Raw genomic sequence first — 17,702 nt, 5'->3', positions numbered from 1 at the left:
CTGGCAGCCACTCTCCAGAGTAATCAGCAGCCTTTTTCCCTATGCAGAATGCTAATAGCATCATTTGTTTTCTGCTGAATATCTTAGGCAGAAGCTGCAGGAAATGGGGATTTGATGCAAGTACAAATGTCAAAGGAATTGTATTATGATCTAAACCAGAGTTTTATTAGTTATCAAAAAGGAGAAAGTAGCTTTATAGGTCAAGGGGCAAAAAACAGCCCTTAATTTGTACCCCTTTCTGGTCATTAAGAATTCTGCCACATCCACTGGTGACTAAAGCAGCAACTTGATTGTCCCTGTTCATGGTGACACCACTTCCAGCTGCTCTCAGTTTCCTTCTCTGCATACAAATTCACATATGCAAAATACTTCAGATTCCCAGAGGACAGCTTTAGGATGGCAAAAGATATACAAGCAATTGAGATCATCTTGCTGGTACTGCTCAAGCAGTGCTCCTTCTCTTTAGTCTAAGAGAATGAAGTACAAGCATTCAGTGGAAGTCACACACATGCCAAGGGGTTTGTACAAGAATTTTTGCTCATTTCTGTTAGGGTGGGAACAAATTTGACTTGCTTTTTGTATGACTTCTAGTGCTTCATCACCACTGGGATATGGAATCTGGGTAAACATTTATGTTCTCCTTTGAGATCTGCAGCACCGGAGTTACCTGGAGTGGACAGGAATGACAAATCGGGTGCATAACCAAACCTTAAATGCTTTTCCACTACAGCTCTGGGACTTTTTTGTTTGTTCTAGGCATGTTTTAGGCAATCCAGGAACTTAGTCTGAAAACACTGTTTCAGAACAGTGACATTTAAAGAGGCCTTGACTAATCCTGATGCTCATTGTCAACACTTAATTCTGAGAGACAAGGCAACTTCCCAGTTCCACTATTCATACTGTCACAATTGCATTACAGCAAAAAGGAAGGAAAGCTCACTCTACAGTATCCTTTAAACTCCCAATCCCCTCCTGGCAGGACGTACCTGATGAGGAATATGTTGTGGTTGCTGTGTTTGCATCAGCTTCCATTATGGATGCACAGTTGGATTCAGTCAAGGAACCTTTGACAGTCACGGGAGCAATGGTGGGATGGCGTAAGGCAGCTTTGAGGGGAGCGATGTGGTTGTACTGAACAGAGGACAGGCAGCCCGTGAAACCATAGGCATTTGCCTTTGAGACTTCAGGGTCCAGTGACAAAGTGTCTGCAGTAAAACAGAAAAACACTGGCAATCGACTGTTTTAGGAAGGCGTTAAGAAAATGAATCCTATTTTGCCTTACCCACCCCTTTTACAGCTATGATCGAATTTTCAGCTGTTCAGGTTCTCCTTCAGCAGCCTACAAGTTCTCCCTGGCCTGACCAACGAGGTTCCCAATCCTAGTCCTTCCTCCTTCATGCTACTTACCTTGAATGAAGTTGTCTGGGACATAAAAACCTGCACTGCACTTTTTTCCCTCATCCATTTTCTCTACTTTCTGGACAATATCTAGCACATCATATCACCAACTTCACAGTAAAAAAATTAGTTCCAAAAGTTTTAATATCAAAGATTGTTTGGGAAAGTCAGGGAAGGACAGTGAAGCAATCTTCTATTTTCTCCAAACTCACATTTATTTACTTTCCAGAAATTGAAATTCATACTGCACAGAGGTCTCAAACATGATGTGCTTTATATCTAGGTCAATCAAACAAGAAAGAAAACCTACAAATGCACACAGATACAGTATCAAAACTTATTCAAAGTCTTTAAAAATATCTGTTAACGAAAAAAAACCCAACCTTCTAGCATGGAAAGTTTTGGGATTACTTCCAATGACATTGGGAAATAAGGATTCCTAGCTTTTCAAGTTTGTTTTTCAAATCTTGAAAGAATAAGATGCTAAATTTTAAAATAAGGTCTAATTTTTCCATTATTGTTCAAACACAACTATTTTACAAGTGGTCAGGATTTAGAAAAAAACCCAACCTTTGCTCAAAGCTGACAATATTGCTATTTTATTTATATAAACTTCTTTTTTGTATAAGAAAATACAAAGAAATCTCAAGCCAGCCCAAATCACACATTATTTTTGTGCTCAAGATCTGTGACTGTTATGCCATGCAGCCAGAGAGAATTAGCCGAGAAAGATTTCTAATTATGTTTGAGTGTCTTTGCGGAAGTGTAACACAGAAGAATTCGGCTGGGTCTCAGCAAAGCAAGGTACAGTATGACCTTGCTCTCCCAGGGGTCTTACAGGAGAAATGCTCAGTTTGCAGAGCTGTCAGGGGCACAGCCTCTGGGCTGCAAGATGGGAAGGGAAACAGTGAGGCTTTGCCACTGGAAAACCTGCAATCGTGCAGAAGTTCACATTTGCTCTTCTGAAAGTGTGTAGGAATTGACTGCATTCAGGTTTTTAATGAGATTTTGGCTGAGACATTATAGAACAAAGAATTGCTTCCAAGTTCCTCCAAGAAGGTTTATATATACTAAAAGACTGATTTTCAGTATTTGCCATCTTTGTTGAATTTATAAAACCTTTTGTAAACATTCATACTCTCAGGCTTTATTGTTTTCTTAGCTCTGACACAAAAGCTGAATTTGTCAGTATCTTTTATACATCAGGCAATCAAAGTTGCTCTGTTTTGCCCCAGTGTGCAAAAGGTAAAGCCTAAGAAATAATGAGTTCATTTTTCATGGTACAGTAGTTTGAAAAGTCTAAGATTGAGTACTTTTGCAGGCATTTTTAAAAGCTACATTAAGGGCCAGTTCTGTGAGTCTTTTGTCAAAGTAAGCTTTGCATGAATGACAACTCAGAGATTTGTTGTTGAAAGACTTTGAAATTTGGAAAAAAAAAGAAATCAAAGAAAAAACCAAAAACAACCCCAGAGTCCTCTGGTAAAAATTCCATGTGCGCAGATACAGTTTGCTTTATCATACAGCTTTAGGTGTGTGCCTAATGTCTGTCAGAAAGTGGGGCTTTCACTGTTCTCAACAAGAAAGCTGCACAACTTGGATGTGAACGACTTGTGCTGCCCTCTGAATTCTTGAGAGGATAATGTAAATCTGTGATTATGACACGGTTAGCTCTATGAAAGGCTTATTAAAGGACACTCTGTCCTTTAGAGTTTTTGCATCACAATAAAATGTTTTTCCAAAAGGTGTTTTCACTGCATGACACAGCGCTCAGTGAGAGAAGCAACTCGGTGAAGTTCTGTGGTCTGTGCTGCAGCCAAGGTCATGAGAAACTTGAGTGACCTTCCTCTGACCTGGCAATGCTGTGAATCCTTCCACGCATTTCACTGGCCTGGAAAATCAAACTGAATTGCTGCTGCTGGCTTGGTTTGAGCTTCTGACATTTTAGCCTTGCATTTCTGTTTCCAGTACTGGAGAATGAAGTTATTTTGGCTAATTTCTGCACAGAGAATAAGAAGGCAATCTTTTCCAGCTTTTAGTAATTAAACTGCTCATTCTCCACAAATTAAGTTTACCCCTACATTTAGGAAGTAATTTTTAAGCTTTATCTGCTGAGTTGTGCGTAAGTTGGCCTGGCTTCTTGTTGGGTCCTGTAGTTGATCCCTGGAAGCTGTCTGCAATGTCACAGCTCAGCAAGCTTTATGTTGGTTTTCCATGTATTTGCAGTGGTTTTACATGATAATGAGGATTGAGTCTAATATGTGGTTGTACTTTTTAAACTTTATGGATTGTATCAACATAACTCATGTGCTGATTTATTCCTATTTGCAAAACCAAACATTCTGCTCCACCGCTGTTTCATTATATACCTCTGCCACATACAACACACTTGTTTTAAGATCTTAAATAAAACAATTTTAGGCCTTCATATCTCAGTAATGGGAAATTAATTTTCATCATGAATAGAACTCCATGAGAATTCTCTAGGACCAAGCATTAATCTGCTCAGTAATGAAACAGCAAATTGGCATTGTATATGATAACAAGTAGGACAGGTAACTGGAATCAAAGAGAAATCAGAAGTGTTATTTTTGTGCAGGGAGAGTGGGTAAAATACCCTCTTTCTAAAGGTATCATTGTGTAAAACAGGACCATAAACATTATTCAATATATTTCAGTTCTTTCTTTATAAATATTAATTTCATGTCATTCAGAAACTTAAACCTGAGCCCAAAGTTTACTTGTGTGCTCACTTACATCCAGGAAGGACCACTGCAGATTTCCTTAACTGAAATATTTTTAAACTTCAATGACAGCAGACATAGCCTGTTTTAAAAGTCTATGTCCTAATTAATTAATTCATCTAAGTGAATCACAGGTAGAAGCACAAATGGGAATTTGCTCTGTAGGATGAAGCTCTGCTTGTTCTGGTTTTTTAAGTCTGAGATATAGAAATATGATTCTGTGGGAGTTAAAGCGTATCCATCACCTCATTTTGCCAAGGTGCTGAACAGGACTGGCAAGATTACTTCTTGGACATTGTCACCAGATTTGAACCCAAAACCTTGAGCTAAAAGACACTTGTAGTCTCCACACACTGCACCTGTCTCAGAAGAGCTGACTACAAGGCACTGTGCAGGTACCTTGAAGAATGTGCTGCTGTGTCCACCAACAATCTCAGTAACCACTGCTAACATTAATCATTCATTTACAAAGGGTAGAAAGTGTATCTTGGGTTAGCCTGGAACCCAAAAATGTGACTTTGGAATAATCTCACTTCCTGGCGTGAGTCTGCCACAAAGACAGTGGACTGAAAACCAAAGAAGTTTTTCCTGGTTACAACAACTGAGCTCAACCAGTTTGACTGTTGCTTAATGAAAGGATGAATTTGAACAGGGGTCTGGCTCCAGGCATTCAGCGCCCCTCCAAAGCACTTCCGAAAAAGCAAGGAACAGCAAGAGCAAAGTAAAGGCACTTCTCCTCATGAGTCTCCCCAGGAATGAACAGAATGCCCAAACCAGCACAAGGAGCCTGGACTTGCTTTGTTGCAATTTTGTGCCAAGTGGAACATTTAAGAATTTTTATTTCATTAGGCCTCACAGAGATAATTTAAGACATGTATTTTTATGTTTTCTGAAAGACAGTTTATCATTGAAAATGAGGCACTGCTTGGAGTTGGAAATTTGTCACATGTCATATTTGACATTTGAATCCTAATCTGTCACAACACAACCAGTCCTATGTGATTCTTCATGGGCTGAAAACATAATCTATAAAAAAATAAAATCCATGCAAGAAGATGGAGAGATGATGTGCAAAAGAATATATGTTTTTCCCAGAAGAAGACAGCTAAAATCAACTCAAGTAGCAAGAATTCAGTCTAAAAATAAAATTTCTGGGTGGAAGCAGATGACCTTGGACACTTATTAAGGCAGTACTGTCATCAAGAAAACAGGCACTTAAGCATAGTGTTACAATCATATGGTAAATTATATTGCTGGGGAAAAAGTTGGAATAGATTTGGTCTCTTTTCGATAGAGACTTGAAGGCATTTTTAGCTTAGACCTTGGATTGCTTGGAGTGCCTGGGGTAGCCAGACTTTGCTTATTTTAAGTGCTTGCCATCTTGGTCCCAAAAGCCTCTCCTCTTGTATCTTACGTAGTAAGCTCCACTTCCATTAATGCTTTACTGGGCTACTAGGAGGAAAACCAATGATTTTTAAAGGCACCCTAAAATTCACCTAAGAGATCTTTGTTCACAATACTGTCTGCCTAAGAAATAGGTATTAAGGGCAAGAAGGGTCTGAAGTAAAGAAATGAGATTTGCAGTGACTAGAAGAGTCCACCCTATATCTCTCACAGCCACTGTTGTATTGTTTAAACTGCAAATTGTGATCTGGTGAGCTTAAAAAAGGGAATGTCTTTCCATAAAAAAACCCAAAAAACCAACCAACCAACCAACTAACCAACCAACCAACCAACCAACCAACAAAACCTCAAAAAACCCAAAAAACCCCCACAAAACTTAAGCATTTTTCAGCGAAACTCTCTAAAAGGAGGTACTTCTTTAAGTCAGCTTTTGCATTTCAGAGTTAATGACAACTTATCCCTTGTGATTTAATTATCCCATTATCATCTGCCCCTATATAATCTTGGATGAATTGCTCTGTGATCTCTTCAGTGTACAGATTCTATTTTCTCCTCAAGAACTTTTAATAAGAAAAGCTATTGTAGAAATCATAAGAATTGTGCTGCACCTGCATAATAATTTTAATAAAATTACTTTCTAGATACACTTTCTTTTACGTACACTTTATATCAAAGCTGAATGACTCAGTGGAAACTTGAGTGTGTTTTAGCTCAGGCTTTTAGAGATTAAAAAATATTATGTTCCTGTGCTAGAATACACAATCCTTTATGATACCAGTGTGGGAGGGTCTGCTAATTGATCACTTTGAAGGCACAAATAAATTAGCTCAACACTAATAGGTTCTAAAGAAATACTTGCAACCTTTTTCTTCAAAATCCTCTTCAATCATTTCAGTGCTCCCCTTTTACTCTGGTATCCCTACACAGCTACTGTTGGAACCCTGAGTTCTGAGAATTTCAGTCTTTCAGTGCTGAGAGACAGTGATCCTCAGAAGCACACTGCATTTGACCTTAAGCCTTGGGAAAGGCTTCCCAAATTTTGTGATAGCACTGAGGTTGTTGCTGTGTAATTAAAAGTTGTATCACTGGGTGGAATATGTAGAGATGTAGAAAAATTAGGTTTATGGGATATATGTAACAATGTGGAGGATTTTGGGTGTGGATTTGTTCTTCTTTTCTCCTTCCTTCTTCACAAATCTGGGTGTTCTGGTATTGTGTCAAAAAAACCCGCAGTGCGGATCACAAATAGTTAGTTATTGGATTATAAGTAAAAACAAATTAGTCAGCATTCCATAATTGGGTAATTTGGACTTTAAAAGGCCTTGGAAGTTAGAACTCATGGCCATTTTCACCTTGTTAACTTGGAGGCACACTCTGTGCAGCTGTATTATAGATAAGATATAATAAACATCTAAGTCTGAAGATGAACTCCCTGTCTCCTGCCTTTTAATTCAAACTCTGAGTAAAAGAACTCACAAAACAGAGGCAAAGAAAATAAATGATAAAAGAGAAAATTAATAAGCTACTATATTAAATTGCTCAGAAGCAAATACACAGACAATGAAATTCACTTCTCTGCATCAGAGATTATTTTTTCCCAGGAACAATAATGGTGAAAAATTTAGATGCATTGGGGCACAGTATGAAGTTTTCAAGGATTCATCAAGGTAAACCTCCAAACAAATAAATTATATTTTCCACTGGGATAGCAGCTTTTTGTAGACAACCCCTAAACACATGCAAATGTGTCTCTGAGATCAGAGAATTAGAAAATAATTTAAGTTGAAAGACACCTCTGAAGGTCATGCAGTTCAATCCCTTGTTCAAAGCAGAGCCAGGCTCACAGTTAGGTCAGAATGTTCGTGTGGTTAAATACAGCAGCACGATCTCTGCAAGGAGCACTTAAAGTAAATGAACTGGGACTCTGGTTAAGATTTCACTGAGGCTTTGCCATAAACTGTATGACCCACTTGGGGCCTGAATCCAGTACTCACTAAAGTCCAAGGAAAAACTCCCATTGATACTGATGAGCTTTGGATAGGTCCTTTTGTGTCCTGACTCTATATTTGTGAAGTAAAAATGACAACAAACTCCAGGATAATAATATTTTTCTATTGCTGTTGGGTACTGTGAGGATGAATTCAACAGACGTCTGCTGGCAACTTGCATGATGCCTCCTTTTACTCCCTTGTCTTCAAAGACACACTTATATTTAGATTGATCTTTCTAAGGCAGCTATATGGTCCCATTACTGTGTATCTGAAGAGCTCACAGCCTTTAATGCTTTTATCCTCCCAGCGCCCCTCTGATGCAGGGCTGTTCCATTATCTATGCTTTACTGATAGAGAAGGGAGATAGTAAAGCTCAGACTGGTTCCAGTGGGAATAAAATGCCTGCTTACCTTTATATCTGCACATAAACGGCTTACCCAAGGTCATTCAAGTCGTCTGTGGCAGAGTGAGTGTCCCTACATTTTGAATTCCAGGTGAGACTCCTCTGCCTTAAACAGAGGGGTCTTTTTCCCAGAATTCGGAGCTGGGTGTAAGGTAGCCATTGGAAAAAATAGAGCCGGTTTAAAAAGAAGGAAAAAAAATATTAGAGTACCTAAAAAAAGTGTAATGGGGCTGGGGTGGGGGGAGTAGAAACAGGGGAAACACTATTATTAAAAAAACTGGTCATTGTATAGAAGTGCACTTTTCAAAAGTTCCAGCTGTGCTAGAATGGCTATCATAAGAAAGTCTGGTGAGGAAGAAGTTTCAAGCTTTTATGATGTCCTGCTGGAAGACCTCTTTGAGATCTCCCAGTCAGAGGAAAATTAATGGTGGAATCAAGAAAGAAGGTGGTAAAATCATCTGATTAGGCAGCCAGGATCAGGCTGTTAGAGCAGACAAATGAGCAGTGGTGTGACAGGAAAGAAGAGAGACAGATTTTCAGAAGATTACAGCATGGACATGTAGGACATGTAGAACAGAAGATTTTTCACATGGTTCTCTTTCAGTGGACACTTAAATTTCCTAATGAATGCCTTTAGGTGTGTAATCCCAGTGGCATCCAAAATAAACACTACAGGAAGTCTAGGTCTACTCCAAAGCATCACATGCCTCTGGAAGTTTATGCTCTGCTGAGGTCATGAGCAATGAGAAAGAAGAACCTGTCAGATATTGGTTCAAGTCACCCATATTCACTGGGTGAGGCATCATTAAATGAAGCAATAGTCAGCATTTTACCCATACAACAGTATACGTGATGAGTTAACGTATTTATGTAAGTTTCACATTCCCAAAATGACACTGTCCAACTCTCCTCTTTGTACAACAAAACAATACTCTAAACACTGTAGTAGTAGGAATTTCTGGTTTGTTTTTATTTTTTCCATCACAGAATAGTGTGCAACCCGAGTAAGTTTGGATAAGATACAAAATTGTGAAAAGTGGTTGGTAGACCAGATGGTTCTGTCACCTGTCAGAGGGACATTGACAAGCTGGAGGAATGAGAAAACAAGAACACTGAAGTTCAACAAAGGAAATGCAAAGATCTGCACTTGGGTTAGGAAGAACCCCATCCACCAGCACTGGCTGGGGCTGACCAGCTGGAAAGCAGCTTTGCAGAGAAAGACAGCTTCCCAGTGGGAGAAAAACATGGACTTACTGGAGGGAGTTCAGTGAAGGGCTGAAAAGATGATTTGGGGATCAGAGCATCTCTCCTATGAAGAGAGGCTTGACAGAGCTAGGACTGGTTATCCTGGAGGGAGAAGACTGAGGAAGATCTGTGATTTTGTGAAGGCTCAAGGACTCTACCCAGCATAGCTAACAGCTATGGGATAAAACCTGGAAAATTAAATCCTGATAAAGAAAAAGTTCATCAAAATTCACTTAGCATATGAAGAAGAAACTGGAATTAGGATTAGGCTGGAATTAAAGTGACTTGCTGGGATGCATTGTGTGATTTCCAGTAGAGCAGTAATACCTTTCACCATCTGCATGGCCAAGTTTAAGGTTTTAGTGCCATTACAGAATAAGAACTACTGCTATTGCTAAAACAAAATCCCAATAAACTTTGGCGCAAGAGAGAAATAGAAGAAGGAGAAAAGTTGATGGTGTTCAGTAGAACTGAGTGCCTGACCTTTGGAGATACACCTGGGCTTTCTGGCTTTGCAACAACTTGCACTTGTGAAGTTAATCATATTTTTGTGACTAAATCTAGTTTCTCTCCATAATGCTGAACTGCACCATGTCAGCTTTCTGGCTACATTTTTGAAGGTGTTTCAACAACCTTTTGGTTGGAAAATCCTTGCTTTATTGATTTGGTGTCTATAGCTGCAGCTCTAGGTAGAGCTCAGGATGAGTAATGTTCTTTCAGATTTTCAGCACTACAGCTGACTGTTGACAAAATGAGAATTTCAGCTTAGCTCTGAATTGGGCTGAAAACTGTCAGGTGCCCAAACCTGTCCACAAAGCTTGGAAGATGGCTTCTGAAAAAAAACCAACCATTATATACAGCTAAGGGGATACTCAGGTCCTGCTGGTAATGTACTTAATAAAACGTGATGCAGAATGCACTACTGTCATTGTACAGAGTTACACTGCACTAGCAGACACTAGAGGATGTCTGTAGTTTCTGTCTAGCTGCCAGTCCCACAGGCCTCGTGTGCTAATAATGAAACATATAAAATTGCAATGGTGAGACAGATGTCAGGCTTGATATGGAGGTCCAATTTGAACAAAGGACTGAAATGTCTGTAAAGAAGGAAGCATTTAGAATCTTTCTGAGAAAGAACAAGACCCTTATATAAAGGAATATGACATACTTGACAATAAAAAAAGAGGAGTTCTATTTTCCAAATTTCAGGCAGGGTTTTCCTGGTCTGGTAATGGCTTTTGTACTCCTCAAAGCCATTACCAGATCAAGAAGGTCCATGTACAGAACTTGTAGAATTGTGGCCTAAGTGCTATATGCAATATTCCTTGCAGAATTCAAATGGAAAAAGACTGAAAAAAATGTCAGTCATTGAAAAAAAAGTAGAGGATGAAGGCTCATTTTGCTGTTCTTATCATTAGAAAACAGAAATGGCTGGAGAGGAGCAAGCTGCAGTCAGCAAAATGGTATCATTAGGCTGGGATGCTGCCCTGTGCAGTCACATAGGCTATATGAATCACTTCACTGGAGGGAGAAGTAGGAGTACTTAATATTGCTATTGGTGCAAACAAGTAAAGCTGCCAAAGTTTTGCATTGATGAAATACATAAATAGGAGTACTGGAATGCTCAGGCCAACTCTTACAGCAAAACCATCCAAACAAACCCCCAATTCTATCAGAAACCCAACACGCAGCACAGGCTAATTCCAGCACTATACGAATCAGGAATATTTTTAGTAGAACCTACCTGTGACCTTGCCCAAGGTGAGTGACTTAATGGCCTTAAAATCAATCTCAGAAAAGTTGTGTTTGAGTTTGAGAACTTGATCAACCTGGAAGAGGTCAATAAAATTACTTCAGTACAACAGCACACGGACACCCCTAGATTTCATTGTACCGCAAACTTCTGGGAACGTTCTCAGCTGCAAATCAGCTAATTCTGCCCCCAAGCGTGATTCAGTTTCTAAAGATAGCAAAGTGAATGTGCTTTGATTTTAGCATGAGAAGCTGAAAGGTATACCAGAATAGTCATATAAAGGACTTTGAAGAAACTTCCCCTGCAGAAAAGCTTAAAATGTCTGACCCTGAAATCCCCCTGCTTCTCAAAATCCATGTCTAGTCACTTCAGAATACACTCAAAGGAGGCCCCTCTAGAAATGTATTGTGAAGAATTAGTTCTGCACAGAAGAAAACCACAGAGCAGCAGACAATAGAAGATTGGTACTTGAGGAAAACCCTGGCTTTTAGCATAAACCTTTTTCATAGATAATGAGGCCTACCCACCGCAGTTTACCACCCCGAGATGGAAACTGTAGAGGAAAAAAAAAATGCAGCGCTGCATGTTTCTGTCTTCTCATTCTATTCCTTAAGACACAACCTCTCTACAGACTCTGCCACCCTTCCCTGTTAAATGATTTTTGCCCAGATCTAGCCAATCTGTTTTGCAGTATGAACTGCTGTAATTAGCCTTAGAAGAAAAGCAGAAGGAGCAGTAAGACGGTTCTCTTCTCCCTGCCTTGAAAAAACAGATGATGCAGGGAAGCAAGGCAGATGAGGGGTTTTGTCTCTCATGAGGTTGTCACACTCAGCAAGGCTTGCTTCTAGTTTCTAGGATGGGGCACTGCCATGTACATGGTGACTGCACCCTGTATTCCCTCAGCTGTTCCTTTTCTGTGAGAGGATAAGGCAGCTGGGGTCACAATCTCCCTTGGGAAACATACCCTCACTGAAATTAAATTCCTCAGCTTTTTTCTCCCTTTCGCAGCTTTTTCATGACCCATACTGTGTTTCAATGGAGACTACAGATCACACAGACACTCCTAAGCCGTGGAACCACTTCAGTGGTCCAGATGAATTTCTAGCCAAAGGTGTTTTCTAATTCACAGATTTTCAGAAGTAGGGGAAGGACCCCGCAATGGAAAACATCATTGATGGGCACTTTTTGAATAGGATCTAGATGGAGCTTTGCTCAAAGGGCTGTTCTGCTGCTGGATCAGTGTGAAAGCTTTGCCTCCTGCCAGTGATCAGGCACTGAGATCAGGGAGCCTGATTCCCAGAATTCATAGAATAATACAATGGCTTGGGTTGGAAAAAACCTTAAAGATCATCTCGTTCCAACCCTCTTGCTGTGGACAGGGACACCTCCCACTAGACCAGGTTGTTCAGAGCCCCATCCAACCTGACCTTGAACACTTCCAGAGATGGGAATCCACAACTTCTCTGGGCAACCTGTGCCAGGGTTTGTGGCCTGAAGTATAATTTAGCACTCAGCATAAGCCATGGCATACCTGGATGACGAGCTCTCTGCCTTCCCTGTTAATCTTCACATGGTGCAGCTCTCGGTTGGCAAAATTTCCAGAGTCAATGGTGAAAATGAGGAGCCCATCCTTACTCAGCTTGTATCGGACCTGTAAACTTCCTTAAAAGCAGAGCAAAATTGCATGTATAAAACCTGTGTCAGTAATGGGGTATCATTCAACAACTCTACGGAACAAATAACTCATTTTGTTTTTATTGCAATGGAGTAACAAGGTTAATAAGTCAAGAAGGAGGTTGAAAGAGTTCAAACTGTAATGAAAAGTGTGAAGAAAATAATGCACTGGAGGAGCTTTCCTTCCTTCTGGGTTAACAAACTGCTATGGAGACATATAACTTAATGAGTAACTAAGTATACCAAAGGCGAGTGTGCCTGTCTGCAGGTCAGACACTGAGCACTGCCAAAAGCTGATCCACATCATCCTGTGAGGGATCACTTCCAGCAGAGGGCATGCAGGGCTTGCACTGCTCTATTAAACTAATAATGCTGGATTTTATCATTCCTTTTCATCGAGATGGAACAGACAACACAGAAGACAGTGACAACTGGGAGAAGGATAACTTAATTTCAAACAGTTAAAGGCCTGTACTTGCATTATCATTTATATGCAATAAAGAAGTATTTTTACTTTTACTTCTAACACATTTGAAGGAATTAATGTAATTCATATAAAAATGAATGCCAAACATCTCATTCAATCTTGCTATCAAAAAGCATTGTGACTTCTGATAATTAACAGTACCATAACAAATAAAAATGCACAAGAAAACAAGGAATCCAGTATGAATATTAATCCTTCAACAAATCACTACAGGGAATGAATATCTATCTATATATATATATATATACACACACACACACACAGAGGTACATATGGCATAATCTAAAAGGAAAATAATCTATTCTGGCAAAATCCTTTCAATCATACTTTTCTGAGAATTAAGGAGCAGGGAGAAAAAAAAAATCTGAAATTTTGGAACTCTTTTTATGCATCAGCAACCAAAATATATGGAACTGTAGCACCATAGAAAGCTTTTACTGTTTCCAAAGAGAAAATGAATGCTGACAGCACCCCAGCCCTGAGAAAGGGTCCTGCATTTTTTCCATGTTCTCAAAATCGTCAGGAATTTTTCCACCTCTACACACCTCACAGTGAAGTTGCTAGTCCTTCAAGATAGGACCCCTAGCCCAGTTAAAATAGTTCCCCCTCGTTTTCCCTTGCCAGGATGTTTTGCTCCTAAGAGCTGTACTTTTAAAAAAGTATTACAAAATTCAGTATATCCCAGATGAGCACTGACACTCTCTGGGATTTGTAGGATAGGAAAAAAGCTTCCAAAATCAAGAGGGAAAATGAGAATGAACTACTAGGATGAAGGCTTTTAAGCTGATTGAGAGGTCTGCTGGTTCAGGGGAAATTTCAAAGTGAAAATAAAAAAAAAAAAGGGATAAAAGGCATTTACATTCTCACACATAGTCATGGACTTTAGAGGGGAATTTGTGAAGAGATCAAGGTCAGTAAAAACTGCTACATTATTCAGTGTGATATTATAGTTCCCAATTCACCTGCCCCAAATCATACTGCAGATCTCCCAGCTCTCATTGCATAGTGAGGGCAAGGAGGTGCTGTCTGTCACCATGAATGTCACACTCAAAGGTCCAAATCTAAATCACAATCACATCATCTGGTACTGAACAAAAGGTGCATCAACAGGGATTAACAGTGTAAACATCTTAAAAACACTTTAGAAACACATGAGAAAAGAAGTCCAAGTGCAAGGAAGTTCTTCAGATTTGCTCTGGGCAGTGGGAGAGCTGATAAAAAGCGCGAAGTTTGACTGACCCTGAATACCACAGCTAAGATCACCACACAGAATAAGCTGAAACTAAAATGGGATAGTCTAACAGACTGGTCCAAACTAAAAATCATGTCTCAGCAGGAGTTTTATAGGCTGCCTCTTAGCTGGAGCCTTTGAAAGAGATGTAAAGCAAAAAATGGAACAGGGCCTTAGTTTGTAAATGTGAAAAAAGCGTCTCTGCTTTTTTTGAATGTTACGAACACACATGTATATAAAGTATAATTGGTACTACTGCATGCAGGTGATCAACAACAGCAACCAGCACATCTGTGTTCAAAGGGAGTCAGCATGGCAGGCAGTCTATCCAGGCTCTCAGCTGCTGCAAACAGGGATTTACCCATTGACTTTGTCAGGAAAGCACTGATTTTAAACCAGAAACCATCTGTTCCATTTGTTGGGAGACAATGGAGGAGGCTCTTGGCATCCATTAAGAACAGATCTTACTTTCTATAGTGGTGCAATTTCACCTTAAATCATGTAAAGAGATCAGTGAACAGCATTTTATTTTGTCAAATTGCTTTGAGTTTCAGTGGCAACTTTTTTTATGGACAGCTGCTCTTCAAAACTATTGAATTCAAACTGGCATTTTGCCTGGGGCCAAATTTGCATTAATATAAACCAGAAGTACATGGGCTCATCTCTTGAGGTGTTTTTGAATTTTCACCATTGTAGATGAGAGCTGATTTTGCCTTGCATTCAATACCAAAACTTCTGTGCTCAGATTACAGAATAATTTTCTTGGCAGATTAAATTGCCATTTTATTACTTCACAAGCAAAGTAAATGGATTGTTAATTAGGATTATTATTAAGAATTTTATTTTGTCCTCTGAATTTTGATTATCTGGTCCACTGACTTTCTCCATCACATCAGACCAAGTTCAGTAACTGCAAATGGAAATCACTGCATAAACTAGCTCTATTCTCCCTATTCTCTATTTTGCATCATTTTTGTCTCACAATAGGGGTTCACACTAATCATGAGCAGTGTAATTTCTGTCAGTCTTGTTGTACTCATGCCTGTCATCCTCTTTTCAGCTCTCCATGTCTGAGCATGCGCACCTAGAGTGTCATAATGCTCAAGCAATGTGCAGCCAGTCGTGTTCCTTCTCTAATGTACATCCAATTGCTGGACACAATTGCTATTAAGTCAATAAATGAGGAAGGGAAAGGAAAAGAAAGATATCTTTATTTTGGCCTTGGGCTGGAAAATTTTACTGGGCACATTACCCCAGCAGTATTAGGTCAGAGTAGATTCACACATGATTGTTGTAGTTATCCATCCCCTTCGGCTTTGAATTCTGTGTCTAGAACAGCCTGACAGCGGAGCAAGCTTAGCTTAGCCACAGAGTTACTGAGCACAGCACGGCCTCTTTTCAGCACTTCCTGAAGAAATGATTCCATGTGGGCTGCCATGCTGCTGGGATGAGACCACTGCCAGTGTCAAAGCTGGCTTCCTGCACATCACTGTGGTCTTCAGTCTGCAACCTGCAATACTAAAATCCACAATTGTAGGGCTGAATGACATCTGCCTGATGATATCAAACAGCTAAGAGCCATTTGAATAGGATTCCTGGGGGTTCCCTTGTGCAGGGGGAAGTCCTGGGAAACAGAGACCAAAGGGCAGTATTTATGCCATTCCATGCTGGTGACTAAGTCAGAGGTGGCTTTTCTGAAACAAAACACTCCCAGGACACTCTTTCGATGATGATGGAGGCCAGCACTAGTACTTGCTAGAAGAACACTAATGATCAGTGTCAGCATAACCAACCTCCAGGCAGCTACAGGAATAGCATGGGGCCTTCAAACTGCTTCTTTTGTCTGAGGGATAAGCTGCTGTAGCAGCTCTCAAGACTACTGGTAATAAGGATATAAAACTGGTTAGAGATTTCAAAGTCTTCAGTCTGAAGAACAAAAACATATTCCCGCACTGCACAGTGTGAAGAAATACCTTGGTCATGGTGTTATATATTCTATGTCCCAAACCTGTGCTGACTGAACACATCAACAGAAAGCTGCCTTTCTTTGCTCTGTGTCTACAGCAGTGCCTGAGTGGAATGTCAGAAACAATCTGTTGGCTTTGTGGCCTATGCCCACCAAATTTACATCAATTCTGGACTGTCAAAGCTTGTGTTGAAAATCAAATAGTAATTTTTAAATCATCATCTAGAAAAGGGAAAACGTTATACAGAATGTTCCAGCTCAGGAAAAGACTCCCTTGTTTGAAAGACCTCACCCACAGCTAGGTATTTGGCAAAAGGATTAAAGCAGCTTTGCAGAAAAGAGAAATGGATACCAAGAATTTGGTCTGTAAATCCATCATTCTTAAGTAAAATTCTTGTCACACATGTCACCAGGACCACAGGTCTTGTGTCATTTAGTCCAAAGGACCAAAGAGCAAGGAAGGGAATGGCATCCGTTGGAGTCTGAGACTTCTCTGCAGGACCTTTATTTAGGGAAACTGGTTTTAAACGACCCCAAATTGAACCCAACAACTCTCGCCAACTTCAACAGCACTTCTTAATGACTTAAACTGGCTGGAGCAGCTGGAAAGACATCTTGCTCTGCTCAGAGAAGCTGAGGTTAATTCAGGAGCATGTGTGGGTGGCACATTTAAAATGTACAAATTTATCACCATCGTGTAACTTCATTAACACATTTAAACCAGGGCAGCTGAAACTCTGATTTGGGGAAAATGTGTATGTACAAAATAGTGAAACACTGCATTAGATAAAAGGGCATTGGACTACCCCTGCATGTCTTGTTGCCTCAGTGTCACCCAGAGGAAAGCGTTTAGGACCAACAGAACTTCTTACAGCTGTCTCAAACTCGCAGCCACCCTTGTTGGGCTGCTAGACTTTAACTACACCACCACACGCACTCTCCAGACTCAGCCAAGCTACAGCTGAAAAATAAAATAATTAAGGAAAGCACAAATTAAACAAAGGGTGGAATGTATTAGTGAGGCTACTGATGTTGCTATGATGAAAAAAAATTAAAATTTAAAGTATTTAGCTCGAAAGCCATTTGCAGTCCATAAGGTGTAAATGTTTGTTCACTTCTGATTGCAGAACAGCACATGGCACTTTTCCGTCCTCTCTACCACAAAATATATCTCTGGGAACTTGCACAGTTTCAGCGTGGCAGTGTCCCTCTTCATAGCCTAGATATTTAAAAATGAACCACTGTTTTCTCAGTTAGGAACAGCTGGCTTAGAAACATGTTCCTTAATTAGCAGCTTCTCCCCAGGGATATTTACTCAGCAAATTTACTCTCCATTTGAAGTGCTGCTGGTGATTTTAAGAACAGAGCCCACCTCTTCAGTGTCCAGTGATGTTTAACTAAGCAAGTAG

At 39.9% G+C, this 17,702-nt stretch overlaps 1 protein-coding gene across 1 annotated transcript in view; it reads right to left on the bottom strand.

Moving 5' to 3' along the window:
* The window catches only part of CNTNAP5 (contactin associated protein family member 5), a 283,868-nt gene that overhangs the window by 13,428 nt on the left and 252,738 nt on the right, over positions 1-17,702 (bottom strand). The window contains exons 20-22 of the mRNA XM_042041551.1: positions 12,467-12,597; positions 10,927-11,011; positions 987-1,205 (exon numbers count right to left, since the gene is read on the bottom strand). Of these exons, the coding sequence (XP_041897485.1) occupies positions 987-1,205; positions 10,927-11,011; positions 12,467-12,597 (435 nt within the window). The remainder of the gene's footprint in view (positions 1-986; positions 1,206-10,926; positions 11,012-12,466; positions 12,598-17,702) is intronic.

The sequence above is a fragment of the Corvus kubaryi genome, unplaced genomic scaffold (assembly GCF_017639235.1).
Source record: "Corvus kubaryi isolate FWS band 111438036 unplaced genomic scaffold, C.kubaryi_AGA036_p1.0 37396, whole genome shotgun sequence".
NCBI lineage: Eukaryota > Metazoa > Chordata > Aves > Passeriformes > Corvidae > Corvus > Corvus kubaryi.
Note: the sequence above shows the minus strand (reverse complement) of the source record. Positions and strands in the feature narration are given on the sequence as shown.